The sequence below is a fragment of the Drosophila pseudoobscura genome, chromosome 4, assembly GCF_009870125.1.
Source record: "Drosophila pseudoobscura strain MV-25-SWS-2005 chromosome 4, UCI_Dpse_MV25, whole genome shotgun sequence".
Taxonomy (NCBI): domain Eukaryota; kingdom Metazoa; phylum Arthropoda; class Insecta; order Diptera; family Drosophilidae; genus Drosophila; species Drosophila pseudoobscura.
Genome location: NC_046681.1, coordinates 24,279,394 through 24,302,417, shown reverse-complemented (window position 1 = coordinate 24,302,417; position 23,024 = coordinate 24,279,394). Strand labels below are relative to the sequence as shown.

The following is a 23,024-nucleotide window of genomic DNA, read 5'->3' as shown; positions in this document are numbered from 1 at the left end:
GGACTATATCCGTTACCTGTCCTCAAGAGCGAGTCCTCCCTCCCACCGATCCCTCGATTTCTAGCCCGAGGGATTAGCGATTGGCTAGAGTTTTACAGCCAGTACTCCCCAATAAACAATTTCAGCGTTAATCCATTTGGCAATTTCCACTTCCTCTGCAGAAATCCGCACTCACTCGATCGCAGTGCCGATCCCTAGATGAACCCCAGCCCAGATACAAACGGGGAAAACTAATTGCCATCCATGCCCCGATGATGCCTGATGAGTGGAAGTTCCAAGAAGGAGAGACGATGTCGACCTACCTGTGATGCTGCACCCTGGGACCCTGTTTTATGATCTGCTCTGCTCTCTCTCTCTCCTTCTCTGACTCTTTCTTTGTGCCATTAGACATTTTAATTGTTAATTTTTGCAAAGGCGAAGCCTGGCCAGCAGCAGGAAAATTTAAATAATGGCCAGGCTGCAGGCAGAATCCAAGAGAGGAATCCAATGGCTACCTGCATTTATTATCTGCTGCTGCTGCTGCTTCTGCTTCTGCCGTTGGTGCTCCTCTTTGGCTGCCGCTGATCTACTCGACTCCGAGTGCCATCAACGTGAAAACAAGTGGCAACAATTTTCTATAAATTGCATTTGTGCAAAATTAAGTTCAATCTTGGCCAAGTCGCGAACCAGTAGCTGTATCTCTTCGGCTTGCATCCGCTCGTCTGGGTCTGCGTCCAGTCCCCCCCTCCCTATCCCTCTCTCTCTCTCTCTCTCTCTCCTGCTCTGATCTTTCACTGCTGGAGTAGCCAAACTCCATTAACTTTGCAATTGGCCACCATAACTCGTCCGTCGGTCGCCCGTTGCCGCCGTCACCTCGTCGCCCATTTGGCCGCCGCATCCACATCCACATCCACCTCTACATCTCTACATCCACATCCACATCCCACAGAGCACCATGCCGATGCCAATGCCGGGCCGGGCCGGGCCGGGGCCAGGTCCAGTCCAGGCGAGGCCTGGCCCCATCGCTTGTTAGTTTTTGCGCCAGATCGTTTATAATAATTCGTATGCGAGTCATGTCATGGCCCCTAAAGTGTATCTGCAGCCGCGCAGTCGCAGTCGCAGTCGTCGCGGTCGTTGCGCATATCTGTATCTAGTCGAAGAGCACTTCGAGATGGTCTCGTGACACGATCCAGGATAATACAGCATATTGATTGAGGGACAGAAAGTATAACTAAAGAATTTATTAAGGTACTAAAGATTGGTTCAATAGGAGATTGAAACTTAGAGAATAGCAGGCTGGATGATAATTTCCCTGCATAGGGTTGTAATTAGTCAGCAAAATGGTCCCTAAAGGTACAGAATAGTGGCTTCCACTTGTCTTGTTAAGGAAGGTATTATCGTATTTCTATAAATTATGTTAAATTCCGTGCACTTTGGAAGGAATTTTTAAAGTAACCATTTGTAGACCACAACTTTTGATTTCCTTTCTTGCGATAAGAACTCATTCTGATCTGCAAGATCTTAAGTAAGCTTCCCCTTTGAAATTCTACATGGAACTGCATAAGGGTACATATTTCAAGATCAAACAAGACTTGTAAACGTTCCATAATAATATTTATGTATAGGAATCATAAGTATCAATGATATCTGCAAGATGTTTTTAAATCTGTACAGAGCTCTATATACAATTCCATATGTTTCAGTTAACAATAGATAGATCCGAGATACATCATTTGATTGAAAATATCATAAATCATACTCGTTCTCTTCGTAATATGAACGTTCCAGTGTTATTATCAGGAATATTCAAGCCCTATAAATCTTAAGAACTTCCTTAAGAAATGTAAACCCATTAGACTGTGCATATGATACACATTTCTAGACGTAGACGTGTATCATTCTGTGCCTCAAAGGACTCTGAATAGGACACTCTTGAAGGTGTGTCAAGTGAAACCTTCAGAAACCTTTCAATTCCATAAAAATCCAATCACGAATACCTCTCACGAATCTCACACGCCCATCTCTGGGTAATGGAGTGGCAAGTCTTGGGATCGCCTGCTCTCGCTTGGCCTGATCTGGTCAACTATGCAACCGGCAGCAGCAGCGGAGTCGCCACAGCAGTCGCTGCCCCAGCCCCCAGACCCCAGCCCCCAGTCGGGTGACTCGAACTTGACTTCACTTGGCTTGATCTTGCGCCCGTTTCTTCTGCGCATAGCTTTGGGTCGCCACTGGCTGCATCTTTCTCCGCATCTCACGGCCAACTCGAATCCCTACCCCCCCCTGCCCACTGGCGTTGTCATACCACTTTATCCGCGGCGCTTTGTGCTGGTTTTGTTCTATTGGTAAAAGGAAGTTAGAAAAATGCTCTGAATTCATGCGGCCACTGTCGGGGCCAGCCGAGGCGGTGGCCTTAAGTGAATTGTGCCCGGGACAAGCTTCCAGCTGGGCAGCCCTCGGATCTGCAAGGGAATTTCTATTCCATTGGGCGGAAATCTGTTCGAATGGCTTAGAGCTGCATACATATGGGCTGCCAAAAGTTTAAAACTTGAGAATGATAATGGATTAAGTGAAAGTTTAAAGGAAGAATGTAAACTCGGGCTGGATTGAGATTTTACTCATTGATTGAGATAGAGATCTATACCTCAAAGAAGACTATCTCCAGCATTTGAATGGAATGATTTGATTTTAGGTTTGTGTCATTATGGAGTACCATCACCTCTCCCTAGCATGCCCCATCCTGCACCCTCAGCTGCCGCAAAAGGGCAAAGACAAGCGGCAGCAAAAGCAACAGAAACAGCAGCGAGAAGAGAAATATGAAATTCCAAACAACTGCGGGGCACTTAAGGCGCTGCTGGTCAAGTCGGATCTCGAACTCCCAACGTAACCGGTAGTCGGTGTCGTGGCTCTTGGCTCCGCATTCACTGGCCAAAGACCAACAAGACCAAAGCCAGAGCCATCGTCGTAGTCGTCGTCGTCACCATGTCGTCGGACTCCTTGGACAATGTTGCAATGTTGCTCTTATTTCAGAACATGACCATCGTCCAATGTGGGGCCAGGGAGGAATGCCTTAATTCAGGAATTTAATGAAAAATGCTCTATGAAGCGCTGCAGCAAATTAAACAAAAAAAAAAGTAAGAGAAGAAAAGAAAAGAAAAAAAATCAAGCGAGGAAAACTTGAGCGCACAGAAGCCATCGGAGGAGTGGGGGCAACCGAACAGAACGGAGCGGAGTGGAGCCGCGTACAAAAAGGTTAAAATTAAAATCTTCGCTGGCTCTTGTTCTCCTTAGTTGAGCGGTTTGCTTTTCAATATACACATACCCTATAGGAATCTAATCTAAATGGGGTATATGAGGATCGGCAGGAGCAGGTGTAAAGGCTCAGAGTGTTCTATCATCACATGCAAAGAAAGGGTTTTAGGTAATCCCAAAAACTTTGATCAAGTTTCTTATAAATAAAGAAGCATTTTCTTACATTTCTTTAGATTGTAAATTATGTACATTTTACAGGAGGGTGAGTAGTATTTTATATTTTCTGCAATAATTGTAATTAAAAGGTAACAATTTAGGTACTAAATAGAAGCCCCTAAACATTTTAGTAATCCTCCAAGAATATATCGTTTTAGCAGTGAATCATTCAAAGTTTTTTCTCCACTTAAAATTCTTTAATAGATTGCAGAATAATACTTCCTGTATAATGCTTTGTTCCACTAAGGTTTTCATTTCGATTCCTTGAAAACTTTTCTGAATGGTTCAGTGCTGATATGCACATAGGCCTTGCATTCGTTCTACTTCGAAGTCCAGGTAACACCTTGTAGTTCTTCCATTTATATCGTTCCTCCATTATCTGTTATTATAATGTATTCCCTTACCTAGATTCCCTTTGAATACTCAAAATGGTTTGTTTTATTTGTTGTTTTAGAATTGTTATTTATTTTTAGAATCCTTAAATGATATTCCAACTACATTCTACACACTAGCCACTTCTTCGATCGCTTCTTCAAGATCCCTCTTTTCCCGAGGGTATACCCAAATCGATCAGCTAAATCCTGGCTGCCACTGCTCTTTCTGCGCGCTTCAAGCAGTGTGAGATCGGTGGCAGGTGATGCCGTTCAACTTTGAGGTTGAGTAGCTTGATGCGACCGACCAAAGTTGACCAGTTCCCTCCTCGCGGCACACCTCCTCCGCCCACCCTCCGTCTCTCCCTCTCTCGCTGGTTGTGAGTGCGTCTGAAGCTCCTGTTGCTCTGCGCCGAGCGTTGTAAATTACATTTTCCAAATGCTTTTGCCATGTCGAACCAAAAAGCCATGTACATATGTGGCATAAAGGAGTTGCTGCTGCTGCGTGGCCAGTAGCTGTAGCTGGACAACTTGTGGCAGCATCTCTCGCTGTCTCTGTCCCTCTCCCTCTCCCTTGCTCTGGACTCTGTGGCCATGGCCGTGGTCGTGGATGCCGCCGCCTTTGCTTCCGTTTTGATTTGGAACACTTGTTGCAGTGTGTGGCAGCCCAGGCCTCTCCGCTATAGATGTGTCCTCCAACAACAACAAGCAAAAAACATCCATTCCTTGGGGATATGTACACACAGCACACCCATATATATACCATATATACTCGTACGTTGTTCCTACATGGATTCCAACATGGCATTTGGGATGCTCCTTCCCAATGCTCTTTTCGGTTTTTTCATCTCTCTCTCTCTCTCTCTGTCTCTGTCTCTCTCATTCTTTCTGCGTATTTAAACATTTTGTTGTTGCTTTCGGCTCGGGGATTGGGGCATCGGGATCTCCTGTTGATTATGTTGTTGTAGTTTGTTCAGATCGTTGTTGATTGTTGTTGAGTGTTGATTGTTGCAAGCGGCCGACTGGTGGCTGCCCCGCGGTAGGTAGCTGCTGCTGCCCCTTAGAGCTGTTGGCTTTGATTAACCCGAGTGTGAGAGCTTTTTGCCAGTGATCAACATTGGCCAAGAGATTTCTGGGGTTTGCAGCAGGAGAATGGGTTTTCTAAGAACTCCTTGACCTTAAGGCATTCAAAGATTAAAGCCTTTTTCGGCTATAAGAAAATCCTACCATGGAGCACCTTCCACTAGAATACTAGTGTGCTTTTACTTACAGAAACGAAGAAATGGTCAAAAAGCTATAGCTCTAAGAATTTAAATGGATTATAGAGATTGGTTCAATACTTATCGAGAAAGATGGAACTTCAAAGTAAGTGTAAAAAAGCGAAACAAAGGATATGTGTGTGCTACACGGGTATGTTCATTTGTCGAATGGATTAGACGGTGGCATTCTCTTTACTTGAATGTGACTTATTTGTTAAACTTCCACTAGGATGATGCTTTGAATACACAGATTAAGGTGCCTTATAAAGTACTACATGGAGGCTCATTCTTCATATAATCTACCTTCTAAATTTACTTCACTTCCTTGCCATCCTTCTGCATCAATGTTTCCATTATCACCGCCGCCATCGCCATCATCTTCAATACGTTCAGCAGCTCCATCTTGATCCTATTCATCATAGGCGAAGAGAAACACGATGACGATGATGATAATATAAACAAAACAGAAGTGTATTAGATATGGAGGTTTTTCTTTTGAAGAAGTGAATTATTGTATATCAACTTGTGGCTCCAATAGCATCACTCCTTGTCCCATATTTCTTGAATAGTTAGTTTGTCTATTTCCAGTACATCCGATAGGTTGCTACGCTCTTGGGGGGGATCATACTCCCATCCATTGGTGTGGTTAAAAACTGCTTAAAGACTTTCGATTGCGGAGGACTTACCTAAGGGTTTCTCGGGCTACCCTGAATCAGGCGAAATAACGAATAACTTTTAACTTTGTTTTAAAATCAATTTATTATTCAAAATTAATATTTAAAAGATGGAAAATTTTAAATTCTTTTTCTAGAGATGTCAATACAATACAATTATATTATCTTACAAGATCCATTTGTATTTCTTTAAAAGAAAGAAATTTCCTATCACTATTTGAAATTCTTTCACCTTATAATATATTTAAGCCTTAAAGATGCCTCCCCTAGTACAGGGATTCTGGTTCCATGATCTCGTAGGTGGCCAGCGGCAGCACCTCGTTACCAAAGTAGTTGGCTCCGCCGGGTGCAATGTCCGGCTCCGGCAGATCGTAGATGCGCTGGAGGAAGGGACTCCGCGAGAGCATCATCTTGGGATTGATGTAGGAGTGCCGCCTCATGGAGAAGTCCTTCTTGGCCTGTCGCCTCCATGGGGAGATCTGTTGCTCCAGCAGCTCGTTGCCCAGACTCTCGCGCTCCGCCGGCAGGGAGGTGACCTCGTTATAGACTGGAGACCGTGACTTGGGCCGAGCCGCGACCAGGAGGAGCAGCGTGACAACGACGAGAACGAGTAGTAGAAGTTTAACGTTCGACATCTTGACTGCTTGGCAGCTGGGATTGGAATGTGCTGGTTGAGGCATGGCCCAGTGGAATATAAAGGATGTTTAGGTAGTGCCCAACCGATTTCCCCTAAGTGTTTTCTAATGATGCAAGTCCAAAGGCTGCTACCTGCAGCTACCTGATGATTACCTCTGTAGTTTATGACCAGTGATTCCGTTCTCCTTTGGTTATCCCACTCCGGGCGCACTCACTTTGCCCATCCACCACATCAATCTGGGTCTAGGCGGCAGGCATCCCGAGGCAGGCGGAGAGTCACTTAAAGTCGGCGACTCCACTCAAGGCATCAAGATCGCTGGGACGGGACTGCCGACTGCCGACTGCCGACTGTGGACTGCGATGCCATTTCATGTTAATCAAACAACGAAATCCATCAACAGGTGACACACCGCAGTACGGGCAGCAGTACGGGCCAAGTGGGCGGCGGATCTGTGAGGCAGAGTGGGGATTGAGGCTATAGGGGAGCCACGACATCTACCAGACATGTCAGTGCGATAATGGTGCTCTTTCTGCCTCTGTATCTACGAGTGTGTGCGGTGTGCTGTGTGTGAGAGTATCTAAAACAACTTCATTCACAAAAATCAGACCAACCAACAAAAAAAAAAGCAGCGAAAAAGCCCGAGAACGAAGTAAAGCATCTGTAAAAAGGAAGCTGGGCCATTAAAAATATCTTGTGTATGCCAAAAGCGAGGCAGATAGCAGCCAGCCACAAGACACATCCCGAGTTGAGGCAGGCACACGGGCAGAGGCAATGGCAGTGGCAGTGGTAGTGGCAGTGGTAGTGGAGGTTGTGGCATCCACAGAGGCTACTTGGTAGCTGCATCATCATCAGAAGCTGCTGCACCTGCGGGGGCGGTGATGGGGCGGGCGGGACCGGGACAGGTCGCCGGCTAGTGGGCAGCCAGGGGGGCAGCAGCCACAGAAATAGCCAAGAAACATACGCCTAATGCCACAGTCATCGACATCCGCCATTTAGCTTGGCTTCTTAACCCACTCTTTGCCGATGGGGTTGGAAAAACATGGATTCAGAAGGATTAAGTTTATTTCGTAATAATATTATGAGTATATTTCAAAACAATGGGTTCATTTTTTAAGCCGGTTTATATAGGATCTAAACAATTCTTTTACACATTTATGGTCGGCGAGTTTCTCATGTTTTTTATCCCTAAAACATGTTTTAAAGTTTGAAATTCTTTTCCGAGTTGTAACACCTTATTTTGCCTTGAGACAGTAATATGCATATGGCGAACAGTAACTTTTATTTCCTAGGAAAGAGTCAATTAAAATCGGTATTAAATAATTGGCGCAATGGGTTAGTGGAGGGGGTTAAGATCCCCGTGAAAACAGATTTGGTTCGAAGAATCCAAATAGCGAATTGCTTAGGAACATCTGCATTTTGAATTGACTTATTGAATTCATGATAAAAGTGGATCTGCAAACCGAATGCAACTTAATATAGTAGTATAGAAAACATCGCATAAGGAAATTCCATAACTTGTTTCTCCATGCAATAAAAAATGTAGTAAAAAATGGTATATGCGATTTTGAATACCGTATTCATACCCTCAATCCTCATTCAACCAGGTAAGTGCATACATATTTTCATTTAGTGGGTTAATCCAGCTCCTAGCACTAAGCTCTCTCTCTCCTTGTTCTCCCTCTCTCTTTCTGCTTTGTCTTCTGATGCTGACGCTGCTGCTGCTGCTTCTGGTGCTGCTGCTGCTGCGCAGTCGCAACTGTCTACATTTGTCGGCCTGCCTACAGCCGCCGTCGCTCTTCACCGTTCTTCTCCTCTCCCGTCTCTTTTCCTGTGCTTGTCCGTCCGGCCGTCGCTGGCTACCATCTCCATCTTCCGTCTCCCATCTGGGTCTTGTTCTTCTCCAGTCGATTGGATGTCCAGCTTTCAATTTGCAACATAAAGCATCTTCATCGTGGGCCGCATGAATGGGCAAATGACTAGGGAGAGAGATAGGGGGAGAGGAGGTGGTGGGGGGGTAGGTATGCTTGGGTGTGGGCTGGTTGCTGGTTGCCGGTTGCTGTCTCCTCGCCTGCTCCACCTCCTCTTCATCCTCCTCATTTTCTCCACTGTTCCACTGGCATTGACGGTAGGCACTCAGGCGTGCCTTGGCGGTAGTCGCTGACCTTTATTGATTGCTGTTTGACCTCGCTATTGTTGCAGTTGTTGTAGTTGCATCTCCTAACCATTTGTACTTAGCCGATCGCTGGCATAGATTGCACCCAGGAAAGGTGTGCAGTGCAGTGCGGGGTGGAGCGGGGCGGGAGATGGGGGGCAGGCATGCGGTATACGCCCACTAAGCATCGCTGCTCTTGCGCTGTGCTTTGTCGTTTTGCTTTCTGCCTTTTTGTGCAGCCTTCATTGTTACCTTCGCGTCTCTGGCGCGAGCTGCTCTCTCCTCGTCTCCCTCTACCTCTCTCTCTCACCCACTGCTGCTGCTCTGCTTCTTCTACTTGTGCTGTTGTTGCTCCATTACTCCGTTTCATGGCAGTTAATTTATATTCGATGCATTTCTCTCCCTCTCTGTCCGACTCTTTTGCCAGTGCTTTTTTCTACCCTTCCTAAAGGTATCACCTACGACTCTATGGACTACTTTGTCTCTTAAGGTAATCCAACCAAGCTGCCTTGGCAACGATGGATCTGTAAGGGTATTCAAAGCTTCGCCTACCACAGACAGTTCTTCGTTTTCTTGTTTTGCGTGTTTTGTTTTTGCTTCTTACTTCCTTTTTGATGTGTCCCTGTTTTTGTTGCTTTTGTTGGCGGGGGACTGGCTGTTGTTGTTCGATGTTCGAGGGTAAGGTCGCCGGTCGCCCGTCGGTCGTCGGTCGGCTTCGTCGGTCGTCATTGACGCCTCTCCTTGTACTTAGTCTTCCATTTGCTATGCAAAAACAAAAGACTGAAGAAACGACCAGCAAGAAGGCCATTGAAAGGGGACTTAGACTAAAGAATACCCACTAAATCTATTAAATCAGTGTCTACAATGATACCACTTCAAAGTTTTTGTTTTGTTTTCGAGATTCAGTGGACTTTACGAACGATTCTACTGATACGAGTATGCCCAGATCCATTTAGGCTCAGATGATGATCTAGAATATTTGGGAAACACGAGGAACGATTATACCCTTTTTAGCCCTAAAAGGTAGCAAAACGACAAGACCGAGCCTCAGCACACTTTGGGAGCCTTCGTTTTGTTTGGCTTCTATCTTGTAGTTTGTTTTGTTTGACAGTTTCTATCTGGAGGGCTATCAGAGTCGTATTCGCAGTGGGAATCGGAGCCGGGTCGGGGCTGGCACTGGGAGTCCGTTGCAGCCTCAGAGACGAGACGGCTGTCGTTTTGTTTGCTTAATTGTTTGGTTTCTCCTATTGAACGGCCCCCCGCCCCCCTCCCACCAGAGGCAGGGAAAACTGCTCGGTTTCCTATAGGTGGGGGCGATATTTTCCATGGAAATAAATTAGCTGATTGAGGATAACCGTAGTTAGTGGGAAGGCGAATGCAAATGTGAGAGGGTGCTGTACAAGTGAATTATCACCTCGTTTTTCAGGCCTTGTCGCTGTCCCTGTCCCTGTCCTGTCCTGTCCAGGTGATGTCTCCATCTTGTTTGGGGGCTAATGGGTATTCGTGGATAATGATCCTACTACCATATTGATTTGGCTTTAATCATGCACTATATTATTATTTTTAGCTTCTTTTAAGCTCCTCACGAATCTCGTACCATCTGTAATTATTGACGGGAGCCGTGCTTTAATATCGCCAGCAAATCAGATCACTTCATAATGATAATAATCACTCAACCTGCTACACATTAAAGAGTATCAGTTTATCAGATCAAAGAGCAGGCAATTCGTTCTCTTAGCTTGTGGCTCTCTCTTCGGCCAGAGCGTGCCAACGCAAATTCATTCATATCGAGCACAAAAAGGTGTATTTAATCAAAAGGTAAGGTCTTCCCGCTCTTCAAGTCACATGCCACTCGATCGCTCTCCCTCTCTTTGTGCATCGTTTGCTCTCGTGGGGGCCACCCTCACCCTTTCTTCTATGCACTCTGCTCGCACGCTAAAAGAATCGCCACTTGTCGTTCGCACCAAGAGAGAGAGCGCAAGCAAGCTCAAGAGCACGAGTGGGAAGAGAGAGAGAGCGAGCGAGCACGAGCCGCCGCACGATGGGCTCCATCGGCGCAGACCGATTGATCAGTTTTCTGCTGCATTCAGCTTTCAGCCGGTTGGGTTAGTGATTTTTCCAACGCTCCCGAGTGCGGTTCGGTGTAACGGAAGCGAGAGCCTTTTGTGGAGAGCCAGAGGAGATTTTTCGTCCGATGCGAGCGAAGACGAAGACGGAGACGAACAAACAAATAAACAATAATCGCAATAATAAACGTAATTCAAACAATTAATCAAAACGCGACGATCAATGAAACACACACACACAACGAAAAAATGTTTATTTAATTGGTATACGGCTATAAAAAAATACTTACAACAACAACAACAGAGGGAAAAAAGTGCCAGTGAATGAGATTGTACTTAATTTTTACGTACAAAATACTAGCTGTAAATGTGTGTATGGCTTGCCTGTGTGTGCGCGTGTAACAGTGCCAGTGAGTGTGCGTGCTGCATGTGCGTGTGTTTGTGTGTGCGGCTTTATCAATTGCTCCACATAAAAGTTTTCATTGAAGTGTTTGACGACAACACACAACCAACCCCAAATAGCCAGCCAGCCAGCCAGCCAGCCAGCGAGAGCGTACGCGAAGGAGGAGAATCAGCTTAAAACGGTAATTAAGACAAACAACATACTCTACTCCGTACTCTTCTTGATTCGGCCATAAGCAAATGATTCAGCAAATTGTTCGATGAACAACTGTAAATTTTGATTGAACTACAACTACAATTACAATTAGGAAAACTACAACTACAATTTGCGGGTGACGAAAGCTGCGTCAACGCATGCTTGCAATTAGTGTAACTGTTTATGGGGTGGCTGTTTGCTGTCGCCGTCGCCGTCGACTGTCTCTCTGCTTACCGCTCTTTGAGAACAGTGAAAGCCCGCTTGAACGGTAATTAATCACCCTCAGATCTCGCTCTAAGCCAATTTTTTCCTACTTTTGAACACTATATAAAGTCTTTTTGTCCTCGAGGAGGTCCCACTGTAGTTTGCCAAAGTATTATTTGCCATTTTGTCGCTTTCATTAATTGGCTACCTGTCTCTCCTCGCCTGTTGTTGTTGTTGTGGTTGCCTCTCTTTAAAACGGTAAGTGCAAATCGGACACTCTCTTTGCTTACACCTTCCTTTCTCTCCATCTCTCTCTCTCTCTTTCTCTGCAGATATAGCCCTGTCTCTGTTTGTCACACACACTTGTTGCCTGCTCATTGTTTTTACAGTTTTTAAGTGGCGCTCATATCCGGCGTTTGCTTTTGCTTGCTTTTGGGCCTGATAAGCGCACTTACCTTCACCGCACACCCAAACACACACACACACTCGCACGATGTGCAGCTCGCCCGCTCACTCCTTTCCCCATCTTCGCGCTCCACTCTTTGTTGTTGCGGTTACGTCTCCTCTTGCCGTTATTGTTACAGTTGCTGCATGTGTGCGACAGAGTGAGAGAGAGAGAGAGAGAGACTGTGTGCAGTCTACCTGCATTTTATTTGCATTTCGCATTTTTGATTGAAACTTTGTTGTTGTTTTTCCCCTCTCTATATCCCTCCTTCCTTCTTTTCCACCAAATTGCTGGCCTTGCCGTTTTTTTTTCGTACATTCTAAACTTACATTTTGTGATTCAGTGTTCTATAATGCCCAACTGTTTTCGGATCATGGCTCATTGGGTTATTCAAGGTTTTGGCCTATTTAGATCGCCCAAAACTTTCTGTACCCCTTTATCGATCAGTTTTTGGGAGGTTTACCCATTAAGGGGTAGAGGGGTTAGGATTATACTATGGTTGCGTTTGGAGGTTTTGCAATGAGTGTACAAAACATATGACAAATAAAGTTGAAGAAGCTTTAATCGATTTATTGTGAAATAGATGATCTAAAAGGGTACAAAGTGAACTTTCTATATGATCTTACATAATTCAACTCGGAATAGAACCTATCAAAATCTCAAGGGCGGAAAAAGGGGGTCCCTAAACACACTTGAACTATGAGTACACCTGATAGTACCCTAAAGTTCATAGATTGCTGTAGAATTGGTCTCTGCTCAATACGTCTACGATCGGGACTCTCGTGGAAGTAAAATATAGACCGGAAGATGTGGTTATATTTTCAGTCACAGATCCTAGAGATCCTCAAAAGAGCTCTTCGATAGAATAGAGGAACAGTTCCACTTAAATTACAATTTAAGCCTCTCAAAATTTTTATAGAACCCAATACAAAATGTGTTATACAATTCCTCACTGATCTCAGTCAATATTCGAAGGTTCTCACTCGTTATGCGATTGTTGTTAGCTCATAGATCCCATATATACTAGCGACAGAGCGTACCGGAGCCCATCTGTTAATCAGCGAATCTCAGTGCATCAGACATCAGTATTTTCCCCTGCTGCCTGTTGCTGCCCGTTGCCTCTGGCCTGTGCCTCTAGCCTGTGCCTCTGGCCTGTTGCATTGTGATGTATCAAAGTTCAGAATGTGAGCAAAAAAAAGCACATTTCGGTTTTGCGTTTAATTAAAGTTCAGCACCTCGTCGCCTCAACTCAACCCACTCTCGACTAAAATCACGACATTTGCGATCATTAACACACAAGCACACACACATACAGATAAGCACGCTCTCACACGCTAGAGATCGAGTGTGTGGGCGCCCAGATCGGCACTCAATCATCTATGGGGGGGCAGTGGAGAGCCGTGGCTGTGTGGCAGACAAAGTGGATGCTGCGAGTACGAATATATGATTTCACGAGGCGGCTCAAATCAAACAGAAACGGTTCGAGGCTGCTGCGGTCAGTGATTAACCTTAAGGTTCAGTCGATCTTTGATCTGTCAAAAGATCAAATTATAAGCAAAAAAAAATCAGATACAGAGAGACGGTGAGACAGAGAGAGAGACCATAACAAAATGCGATCGATCGTTTCAATTATGATCCCAGTGATCAGTGAGATCTTCCCCCTCAAAAAACAACAAAAAAACGAAAACGCTGACAAAATATGAGGAGGACAAGCACAGCGAGCGAGTACATAAAGTAAACTTCTTTGCTTTTCGGAGGATCGGATCGGTTCGGACCGCTGGGGGATCGGTTATTGCGGCGCAAGTTCATGTGACAAAAATGTGTCACAGTCAGCAAACAAAAAAGCCCCCAAGAAAAGCAGAAGAAACGGGGGATAAAACAGAGTCGCGGCGATCGGTTTACTCAATTCCCAAACTCATCTCAAAGAAGGGGAAACTTCAGTGGAGTGATCTTCAGAAAGGGCCACAGAACGTATCGAATTTTATATACCCTTTGGTAAGACATAAAAAACGCAGAATGTCTATAAAATTGGTGGCCCAATCTAGTTTGAAATACATCTCATTAAGTAATCTTCAAGTCGTTCCTTCGATACTACCACTTCCATATACCCATTAAACGCCCTCAATGCCCTCAAAGTGATCGTCACTTGATTTTTATTATTATTATTATTATTTTTCCTCTCCTCTTTTGCTGGTGGGGCAGAACGGGTTATGGATGAAGTTACTCTGGAGCTCTGTGTTGCTGTTCGGGTTCGTTTGTCTTCGTCAAATATTTACTTTAGAGTCCGCTAATGACATGAAACCGGCCGGGCAGAAGGAACAGGGGCCAGAATTATGATGTGAGTTGCAGGAAATTGTTGAATTTGTTATTATTAGCATTTATATTCTTTATAATTTGTACGATGCTCGTACGATATGGTGCTCTATCAAGTGACAAGAGAGCGTCCGTCCGTTTGTGAGGTAAGCATTTATATGTCGCCTGATTATATGATGGATGATATCTGATAGCTCCAGCCCAGCCCAGCCCAGCCATGGCTCCTCTGCCATCTGCTTGTTTAGGAAATTTTTCAATGAACTTGCAAATTCCATTCACAAAAACTGCCGTTGGAAGTTCGGCCCAAACGGAAGTCGAGCCGGGCAATGGGATTGGCCAGAAAGGTCAGAAAGATGTTACAGAAATTATGATTTTCGATTGCAAGATAATCTATCAAGGAATATTCTTTGTAAATTCCACGAAAGAACCTTTGATTCTCGTTCTTTCGGTGTACAAATGTCCCCCAAGTAAACGGCTACAATATGATATGATATTTTACAAGATTTAAAGAGATTCATTCATTGAATGGTCACCGAATCACTCTACAAACTTCCCCTAAACGAACAGATACTATACTTTGCAGAGATGTAAAGAGATGTTATACTAGGAGAATTCCTGTTCCGCTTGATACTCGTTGATCTGTAGTAAAAAATGTCCCATAGGTGAACGGCTACATTCATTTTACAACCGGTAAAGAGATGGATACATAAATATGCATAGTATCTGGAATATGTTATGCTCTCTCTTTCCCACAATCTGGTTCAACATTGACGTCTATCTGGGTTCTCTAGTCGCATAAATTAGCTGGCGATATGCCCTAGCATTAAGAGCCGTATTAGATTTAATGTTTATAATATTTTTGATAAATATTTTGGTTTGTGTCGCTTTTGTTGTTGTTTGTTTAAAGTGTGGAGATTTTTTATGGTTTATAGCCAAAACGTGTTAGTCCCTGCATATATTGTTTCTTTTTTCTTACATTTTGTTTTCGTTGTTTGTTTTTCTGTTAATATAAATATTTATATGCATTGAATGGATCAAGCTATAGGCTTTGGTTTTTGTTATGGCTTTAATCCACTTTTTGGTTCGGTTTTGGGCCTAGGTCTAGATTAAGCGTGCGTTCGTCTAGGTAGGTCAAGAGGTTGAAGATCGTTTGAGATAAGTGGCGGGGGAACTGTTAAAATATACAGTTCTCTTCGAACTTGGTTTGAAAGGTTTGTGTAGATTATCTGGGGAACTTTTTAGAAACTGGAATATTATGCAATGAAAAGGTCTTCTCAAGAATATGACAGTCATTGCGTATAGTTTTTACTGATTTCAATATTCTGATCTAACAGATACAATAATTAGAAAACCCATAAAAGTTCTTTGTTAAACGATTCAATATATTCCGATTTGATTAAATGATGATCGAAAGTGTGAATTAATCATTGATTAAAAGATGGAAAACGATTTAGTAAAAGATGTAAGCTATTTCATTCTATGAATCCCAGCTTAAAATATAAAATTTACTGGAAAAGAAGAGTCCTTTATAGAAGAGCCAGATATGGTTTCCTCAAAATTTTTAAAAACATAAAAGTGATCCGTTCTTATAGGCAAATTCCCGCACTCTCTCTCTCTCTCTCCGTCGCAATTTCTCTTCCAGAGTTGCTTAGCAGTGAAGGACGGGTTTTTATGTTTTGCACGTGCTCAAAAATCGCCCACCACTCCGTCACACGCGTCACGGCTAGCTTCCAGAGACTCACCATGAATGAGCCCTTTTTTTTAGGTTCTTTTTATTGATTTTTAATTAATGAAAATGAAATAAATTAAGTAATTTAAATGGCTTTTGAGGCCCACGAAGCTCGCTTTAAATAATAGAGTGCCTCTGGAGCAGAAGCAATACTGACGTCTTTTCCAGAAACCTTTACAAGAATATATGTAAATATGCATACCGCTTCAGATCTTCAGATCTTCAGATCATCTTCAAAATATGTATCTACAAAAACGATCTTGCAATCTTTTCTGCTCTCTGTAATTATCTTAAAAGTATTTCCTTTACAATTTGTAAGCTGATTATTTGTTACGGGGACTCTGCAACACGCAAAGCTGTCAGTCATGACCATAAGCAATCCAGTCATCTGCTTCCGCCTCGTTCGCTTTTGACCTGCATTTGCAGGTGTCACTTTTCGAGTACAGTTGCCACACGACCTGACCCCTCAAGCCGGCCCCAAAACGATCTTTGTCGTCTTGTCGGCCGGCCACTTCTTGGCTTAAAGTTTTTGTTTTGTTTGCTGTCGTTGTCCCCAGCGACAGGCTGCACTGAAACTGGTGCAAAACGAGAAGAAAACATAAAAAATACTGAACTCAACACGCGCTCTGGCTGCAGAGGCTGGGACTGGGGCTGGGGGCTGCCCACACGCCTCGACATCGACTTGACTCCAGCTTTGGGTCGGGTCTCAGTCTCGGCCCCAGTCCGTGTCCCTGTTCTCCCTCTATCCAAAAAGAGTCTGCAGTCAGTCTATCGTCTGACAGAGAGTTGAGTTGTAGTTTGGTTAACAAAAAAAAAAAGCAACACAAAAAAAAAACAGTAAAGATAAATGCATATTCGCAGGCCGGCACTCGTACAGTGCGTTTCGAAGCAGTAACTGTAGGATGAATCGAAAATGAATTCAAATTTTACCGAGTTTTTAGGGAGTAAAGGCTGAAATACAATTTTTACCTCAGAGACATACTATTTGGTAGAATTCTATCAAAAGGCAGAGTTCTTTTGGAATTTTCAATTTTTATCACATAATATCTGAATATTACTCTCAAAAATCGTATTACATATGATGATTGTATTTTTCCCTTTTAGTGTTGTAATAGTTATATTGGATGAATTAAAAACCCAAATATTTAAATTAATTTTTTAAGCATTTCAAAAAGTTTTTCAACGTTGTGTATATTATCTCAGCTGTTATTTTCATCGTTACAGCTGATACAACAAATAATATTCATTCATTCTTTTAATAGTTTAGTAGGTCGAGAGGTAGTGCGGATCATTTTATTCACTTTTTATATAAATATTTTTAAAGGGAAATTTTTTTTTTTTTGAATTTGAATTTTTATTTAAAAACTTTAAGACAGGAGTTACAATAAAAATACAATTAAAAATTTTTGATCTTATAATTTCGATTAAAAAATTATAGAAATATACACAGGCATTACCCGAATCCCCGATAAGAAAACCAGATTCCCATACGATATCGTATCGTTATGGTCTCTTCAATGGTCTCCTTCCGTCCAAATATGTCCGTTTGTTTCTGGAAAATGTCATTCGTATCATACAATGTGTAGATAAATGGCAATGGCAAATGGCTCTCTAGCTTGCCAGTCTTACAGCTGCGAAACGCACTGTTCTGTGTGTGTGTGTGCGGATATGTCCTAGCAATTGGCAGACTCCTAAGCAAAGATTCGTGTGAGCAGCGTGTGCCGTAGCCGTCCATCCACAAACGAGGTATATAGAGTACGAGTATCTATATCCACACGAGTATATGCACATGAGATACCCCCACACACACACACACTCACACACACACACAGCGGCAGTGCCTACTAAAAGTATATTCAGATCAGTTCAAACTCTCGACTGAAGTGAACTCTCGAGGCGCGCAATATGTCGCTGTCATTTTGGGGACATGTTTGCATGTGGATGTGGATGTGGTTGTGGATGTATCTTTGTATCTGTGTCTGTGTCTGTGTATCTGGGGGAAGTGCGAGTACGAGTATCTGTGTGAGGGCAAACGGGCGTTCGGTTTTTGAGGTCTGGGCATCGGTCGATGTCGGTGTCGATCGGTCGTACGGTCGCTTGGCATTAGCATTTTCAGTGTTGTTTTATTTTTAGATGCGCGCAAAAAAAAGTCCAACAAATATCCAACAAAAGCAGCAAAAAATTGCAAGTGTATCTGAATGTGTCTGCCTCGATGTTGCTGGGAGGTGACTGACGGACAGAGGACTGAGCGAAAGACAGACTGACAGACGGACAGACGGACGATCTGACGTTATTTTTGACAGTGTGACAAACGGCTCTGAGAGAGTGCCCCCAACGACAGTTTGCACCACATTTATTATGTGGCAGATTGGAGGGCCAGAAGAGAAATGGAGACACCCACAGGGAGGCTCACTTGAGAGATAAGAGAGAGATTCTATCTAGGGAAAGAGACAGGTCATATGGCGATCCTTGGGGATGATATAAAAATCTTGAGTTGAGATGAATGCAGATTGAGTTTTAATTTTGAGGATTGGGATCAAATGGAAAGGGAATATTTGGATGATCATTTTGTTAATGATCCTGAAAGTAAAGGAACTAAGAAAATTGTATATATTTCAAGATAAATATAACCAGAGATGCATTTACAAGTAATTCAAGTTCGAAAAAGTATATTGATGATAAAAAAGACATTAGAATTGGTTTGAAAATATTTCTAAGCACATATCTATCAGAATTCCCATAGATTTCTAGTCCTTGAATGGTTTCCCCGATTCTTGCCAAAGGTCTAGTGAAATATGCAGTTTCGGTGAGATTATATCTAGAGATAATACAGCTTTTCTTTCTGTTCTGCTCTACAAATGCTTTGATCTCCACTTCCTGTAAGTAGAAGATAAGATTAAAGAAGTCTTCTTAGAAATCATGAAAGATCATTATCAGAAAATTTAAAATAGGAAAGTCCCACGTCATAGTTCCATCAGCGATTTTGAAGCCATAAAAATGTAGTAGAAAAGTTTTTTTCTGAAGGATAAAGCCTCAAAATTAACCTAATATATGACGTCAGAGATTTGTGTAAATTCGAAAATTCTTTTATTAAATATCTCCTTCCACCTCTTGGGTTCTGCTCTTCAGGTCGACCCCCTCTTTAATTAAAACCTTTATCAAATGAAAGCAACAGAGCATAAATGCTAAGCCACACTGTGAGAGGTTAAGAGCGTGTTATCCCCTGACGTTGACTGTGGGACGTTGAATCTTTCGGATCTCTCGGATCTTTTGGTTTGTTGGATCGTTGTTGTTGACGCGTGTTTGGCAAACGATTCAATTGCTACGAGTATGAACTGTCGAACTGTCTTTCCGTTTTGCAGGCGGCACAAAAGCGGCATCTCTTGCCATCTCTTTCAAGCCTTTTCTTTGGTTTCGTACGATTTTTGCCAACATTGAAGATCGACCCACACACAGGCCCAAACGCTGAGGGAGACATGGGGCCCATACTTCAACACACCTTGACTTGCCCCTCATCAGCCGGCCTGGCGGCATTCTGTGGCATATACTCACTCGTACTCCGCATACGTAGTATCTACCTCGTTGTCAACTTTTGTCGTTGTTGTTGCTGTTGTTGTTTTTCTGGCTGCGCCTCACCTCTCACCTTGCCACGGGGTCTCTGCGCGATCTGTCGCCTGCTCTTCGGTTGGTATTTTTTTTTTTTGATTCATTGATGTACTGCGTGGATGTCGTACGTTTTAGGTAGAGATATTCATGCATATATGTATGGTATGGTATGGTATGGGATCTGAGAATATATAGCCTACACCCCTGGCAAAATATTCATTTCATGTTGAGATGATTTGCGGTTGAATCTCTTGTGTGTGGGGTTCCAAAAAAATATACATAATTTAATATGAATTTTTAAACAATTTAATGCAATGGAAAACCCATAAATTGGGGTTTTATTAATGGAAGATAGGTTTTTAAATCAATAAGGACAAAAACGGGAAACCTCTTAGGGCTCAATGAATAATAGGTCACAGTGTACCTCTGTTGAAGATTTATGAAGACCCTCGAACCTATCTATGATCACTTTCTTGGAAGGACAGATGTTGGAGCCCCAAACTATGTTTTAGTTCCATGGAAGACGAAGTTCCCATAAGTGAAAGGATATATTCTTCAAGGGATCAATGCAAGGTTTTTCCACAACTAAAATATAATTTCTCTGCGTGTAGTATCTGTCGGATATGTAGATACATATCTCTTCAGTTTTTACCTATTTATCTAACCAAACGATTGCTGTCATTTGACTTTTTGCCCGGCCAACAGGCACGGCACACACACAAACCCAGATAGATGTTCATATAGATATACATATCTATATATGAAAAGCAAAAATGTATCTCACAGATACCCGCACACACACACACACACACACACACTCGTACATACGTTCGCCAGGCTGCCTTTTGTTCTTCTCTGCAGTTCGGAGAATTGTTTTTGTGCTTTTTTTTTGTTTTTTTTTTGCAAAAGATCACAGACCTTCTGACCTCTCTCTCTCTCGCTGAGCGCCCTGCAAGCACAACAACAACAAAAGGCAGACAGACCTGAGGTTGGGGCTCTGCCTGAGATACAGATACCGAAGTACTACAATATATGCATGTCCCCTTTGCCCCTGGCATCTCTCCCCCCCGTTCCTGCCGGCATCGGTCGCAAGAGTTCTAAAAATATTTCGCCGCCAACTCAGGTCGCCGTCGACGTTGCCGTCGCATCGGTCGTCGGTCGTTGGTCGTCGTCGCCGCCGATCCCGTCATGGCCCGGTCGCCTCTGTTTCGCCTTTTTGGTCTCGTTTTGGGTTAAGTGTGCGGATCTCTCATCTCTGCCTGTAGCCTGAAGACTCTATATATATTTATATATATATATTTATATACTTGTACCGTATATATTGTATATAAAACAAGTAAGAGTGATTAAAGTTGAGGTATTACGACCATGCGGGTACTTAATAATCGGATTTATCTAGTGGAAAGGGAGGTTGGAAGAACTATCCAACATCGAGAGAAATCAGCGATTATTTTAAAGAAGAGTTTGGTATGCAGTATTTTTCCATATTATAAATTTAATGCTTAACCTTTTTTTTGGTATTTTTTTTCGTAGAGCTTAAGGATTAAATGTGTTTGGGAATTACCATAATATCCTCTTAATATTGTTGTATCCAATGATCTTTGAGTGTGAAAGAATTATTGATCTTAAAACATTTTAGTTTTGTAAATAATCTTCATTTGATATCATACCACTAAGATCTCAGGATTCTTGAGAGATAATCAAATATCTTAAAACAGTCCTGAGGTTGGGAGTCGTGGCCCACGTATCTAGTCCTCAGTTTCTACAAAATAGATTCTTTAAATCTTATAAAATTCATTCGGAGGTCTTTCCACCTTCCACCTAGTGAGAAATATTCTGGCTATTTTCATACAGCCCCGTCCGTTAGATCCCTTACTTTTTCTTAACCTCTTCCATAGCTCTTCAAGAGTCTAACATACCCTTGGTACTCCACGATCAAGGGGTATCCAATATACACGTACATATATATATTTATTTATTTTTCTTATACTTTTTATTTGACGTCTGCTGTCTGCTGTTTGTGGCTGTTGCTGTTTTCTGAGTTCTGTTGATCTAAAGGTTGTTCAGGTCGTCTCCCCGTCCATTTGGAGCCACTCATCGATTTCGATTTTCCACTGAAAATACACACAAATGTCATGCGATAAGGATAATGCACAGATTTCTTCATTGGAATATTGTGGCATTATATGGGAAATGAATATGCAGATGGTTTACCCGATCCATCGATGGAGTGGGGTTACGGTTCTATCGAACAACAACTGGACAAACACCTAGAAAAAATACATGTGGGGGAAAGTGCAATGCAACACTGGACAAATAACGGAACACAACTGCAAACTGCAATATGTCTGGTGTTGCTGCTGCTGCTGCCACTGGTTCTGCCACTGTGCCGCTGCTCCTGCCCCTACACCCCTACCCCTTCCCCTTCCCCTTCCCCTTAGCCTACACTGCTGTTTCTGTTGATTGACGAGTGACGAGGCCAAAGTATCAAATGGCCAGGCGACGGACGCAGCGACGGCACAGATATGCGTCTGCTGCGTCTCTCTCTATCGCCCTCTCTCTCCCTCTGCCGCCTATCCACAAATACAGTTATAGTTACGCCTACACTTTGTTATCCGTCAGACGGCTCTGCTCTCTATCCCTCTCCCTCCATCATTCTAATACTCTACCTCTATCTGTCTTGCTCTCTCCCTCTCTCTTTGCTCCTCTTTCTAAAGTTGTAGAGCAGTTGTTGTTTTTGTCGGTGCTGTGTTGTTACCGTTTTTTATCGCCACTGCGTTTCTCTCTCGCATTCCGTCATGGCCGCCCATTCACATTGCCACTTGAACTCTGACCAGCTGACCTTCAGTGAACCCTTTTTTTGCACTCTGAGCATATGGACTGCAGTTCACATGAAGAGAACAGAATAGAAGAGAGCAAGATACCAAAAGAATCCAAAGAGAGAGAGAGAGTAGAGTACAGTGTGGTCATCGGAAAGGAGATTTGTAATTAAAAATCCACCTGTCTCAGTTGTCAGCTTTTACTGTACTGATAAAGCATTGTCGGCTCTCTTGCGTACGCTCTCTTAAGCTTTACCGCACTGATAACTGAGACTCTCTTAAGCCCAGAACATTCATTCATGCACATGAGAGCATTTACTGTTCCTCTCTTAAGCTTTGCCAAAAAGCCAAGAGCTCCGAATTGAACAAATCAAAATTAAATGTACGAAAAACTACCCAAATCATGAGCCACCTGCCTCTTGTGTGAGCATTTACTGATCGCTCTCTCTCTTAAGCTTCGGCTCTCTTTGATATCAGCCACAGCTGACTGTCTCACCTCACAAGGTGTCCGACTCTCTCTCTCACTCTCTTTGGCCTGCACGTGTGTTCTTCCTCTTGTTCGTTTTGTTGTTGTTTTTTTCTTATTGGACGAGGGCTCGTTCTTATTGGGTCTCCGTTCGTTCAGTACGGTTTTGTTCGTGCTCGCGTCGTCGTGTGCTTTGTGGGCAGTGGAAGGTGTGCGAAAAAAGAGCCAAAGCTCCCGCTTT

General features: G+C 43.2%; 2 protein-coding genes across 2 annotated transcripts in view; one reads left to right on the top strand and one right to left on the bottom strand.

The window, feature by feature from the left end:
* Window positions 1–5,890: 5,890 nt before the first annotated feature.
* Window positions 5,891–6,427, bottom strand: LOC4816977 (uncharacterized). The gene has a single exon (XM_001356744.4). It carries the CDS (start codon window positions 6,381–6,383, stop codon window positions 6,015–6,017), a length of 369 nt encoding a protein of 122 aa, XP_001356780.3. The 5' UTR covers window positions 6,384–6,427; the 3' UTR covers window positions 5,891–6,014.
* Window positions 6,428–10,599: 4,172 nt separating this feature from the next.
* Window positions 10,600–23,024, top strand: part of Samuel (SAM-motif ubiquitously expressed punctatedly localized protein) — a 74,102-nt gene continuing 61,677 nt past the window's right edge. Inside the window, exon 1 of the mRNA XM_033379682.1 lies at window positions 10,600–11,187. The gene's annotated coding sequence lies outside the window, so the exon portion shown is untranslated. The remainder of the gene's footprint in view (window positions 11,188–23,024) is intronic.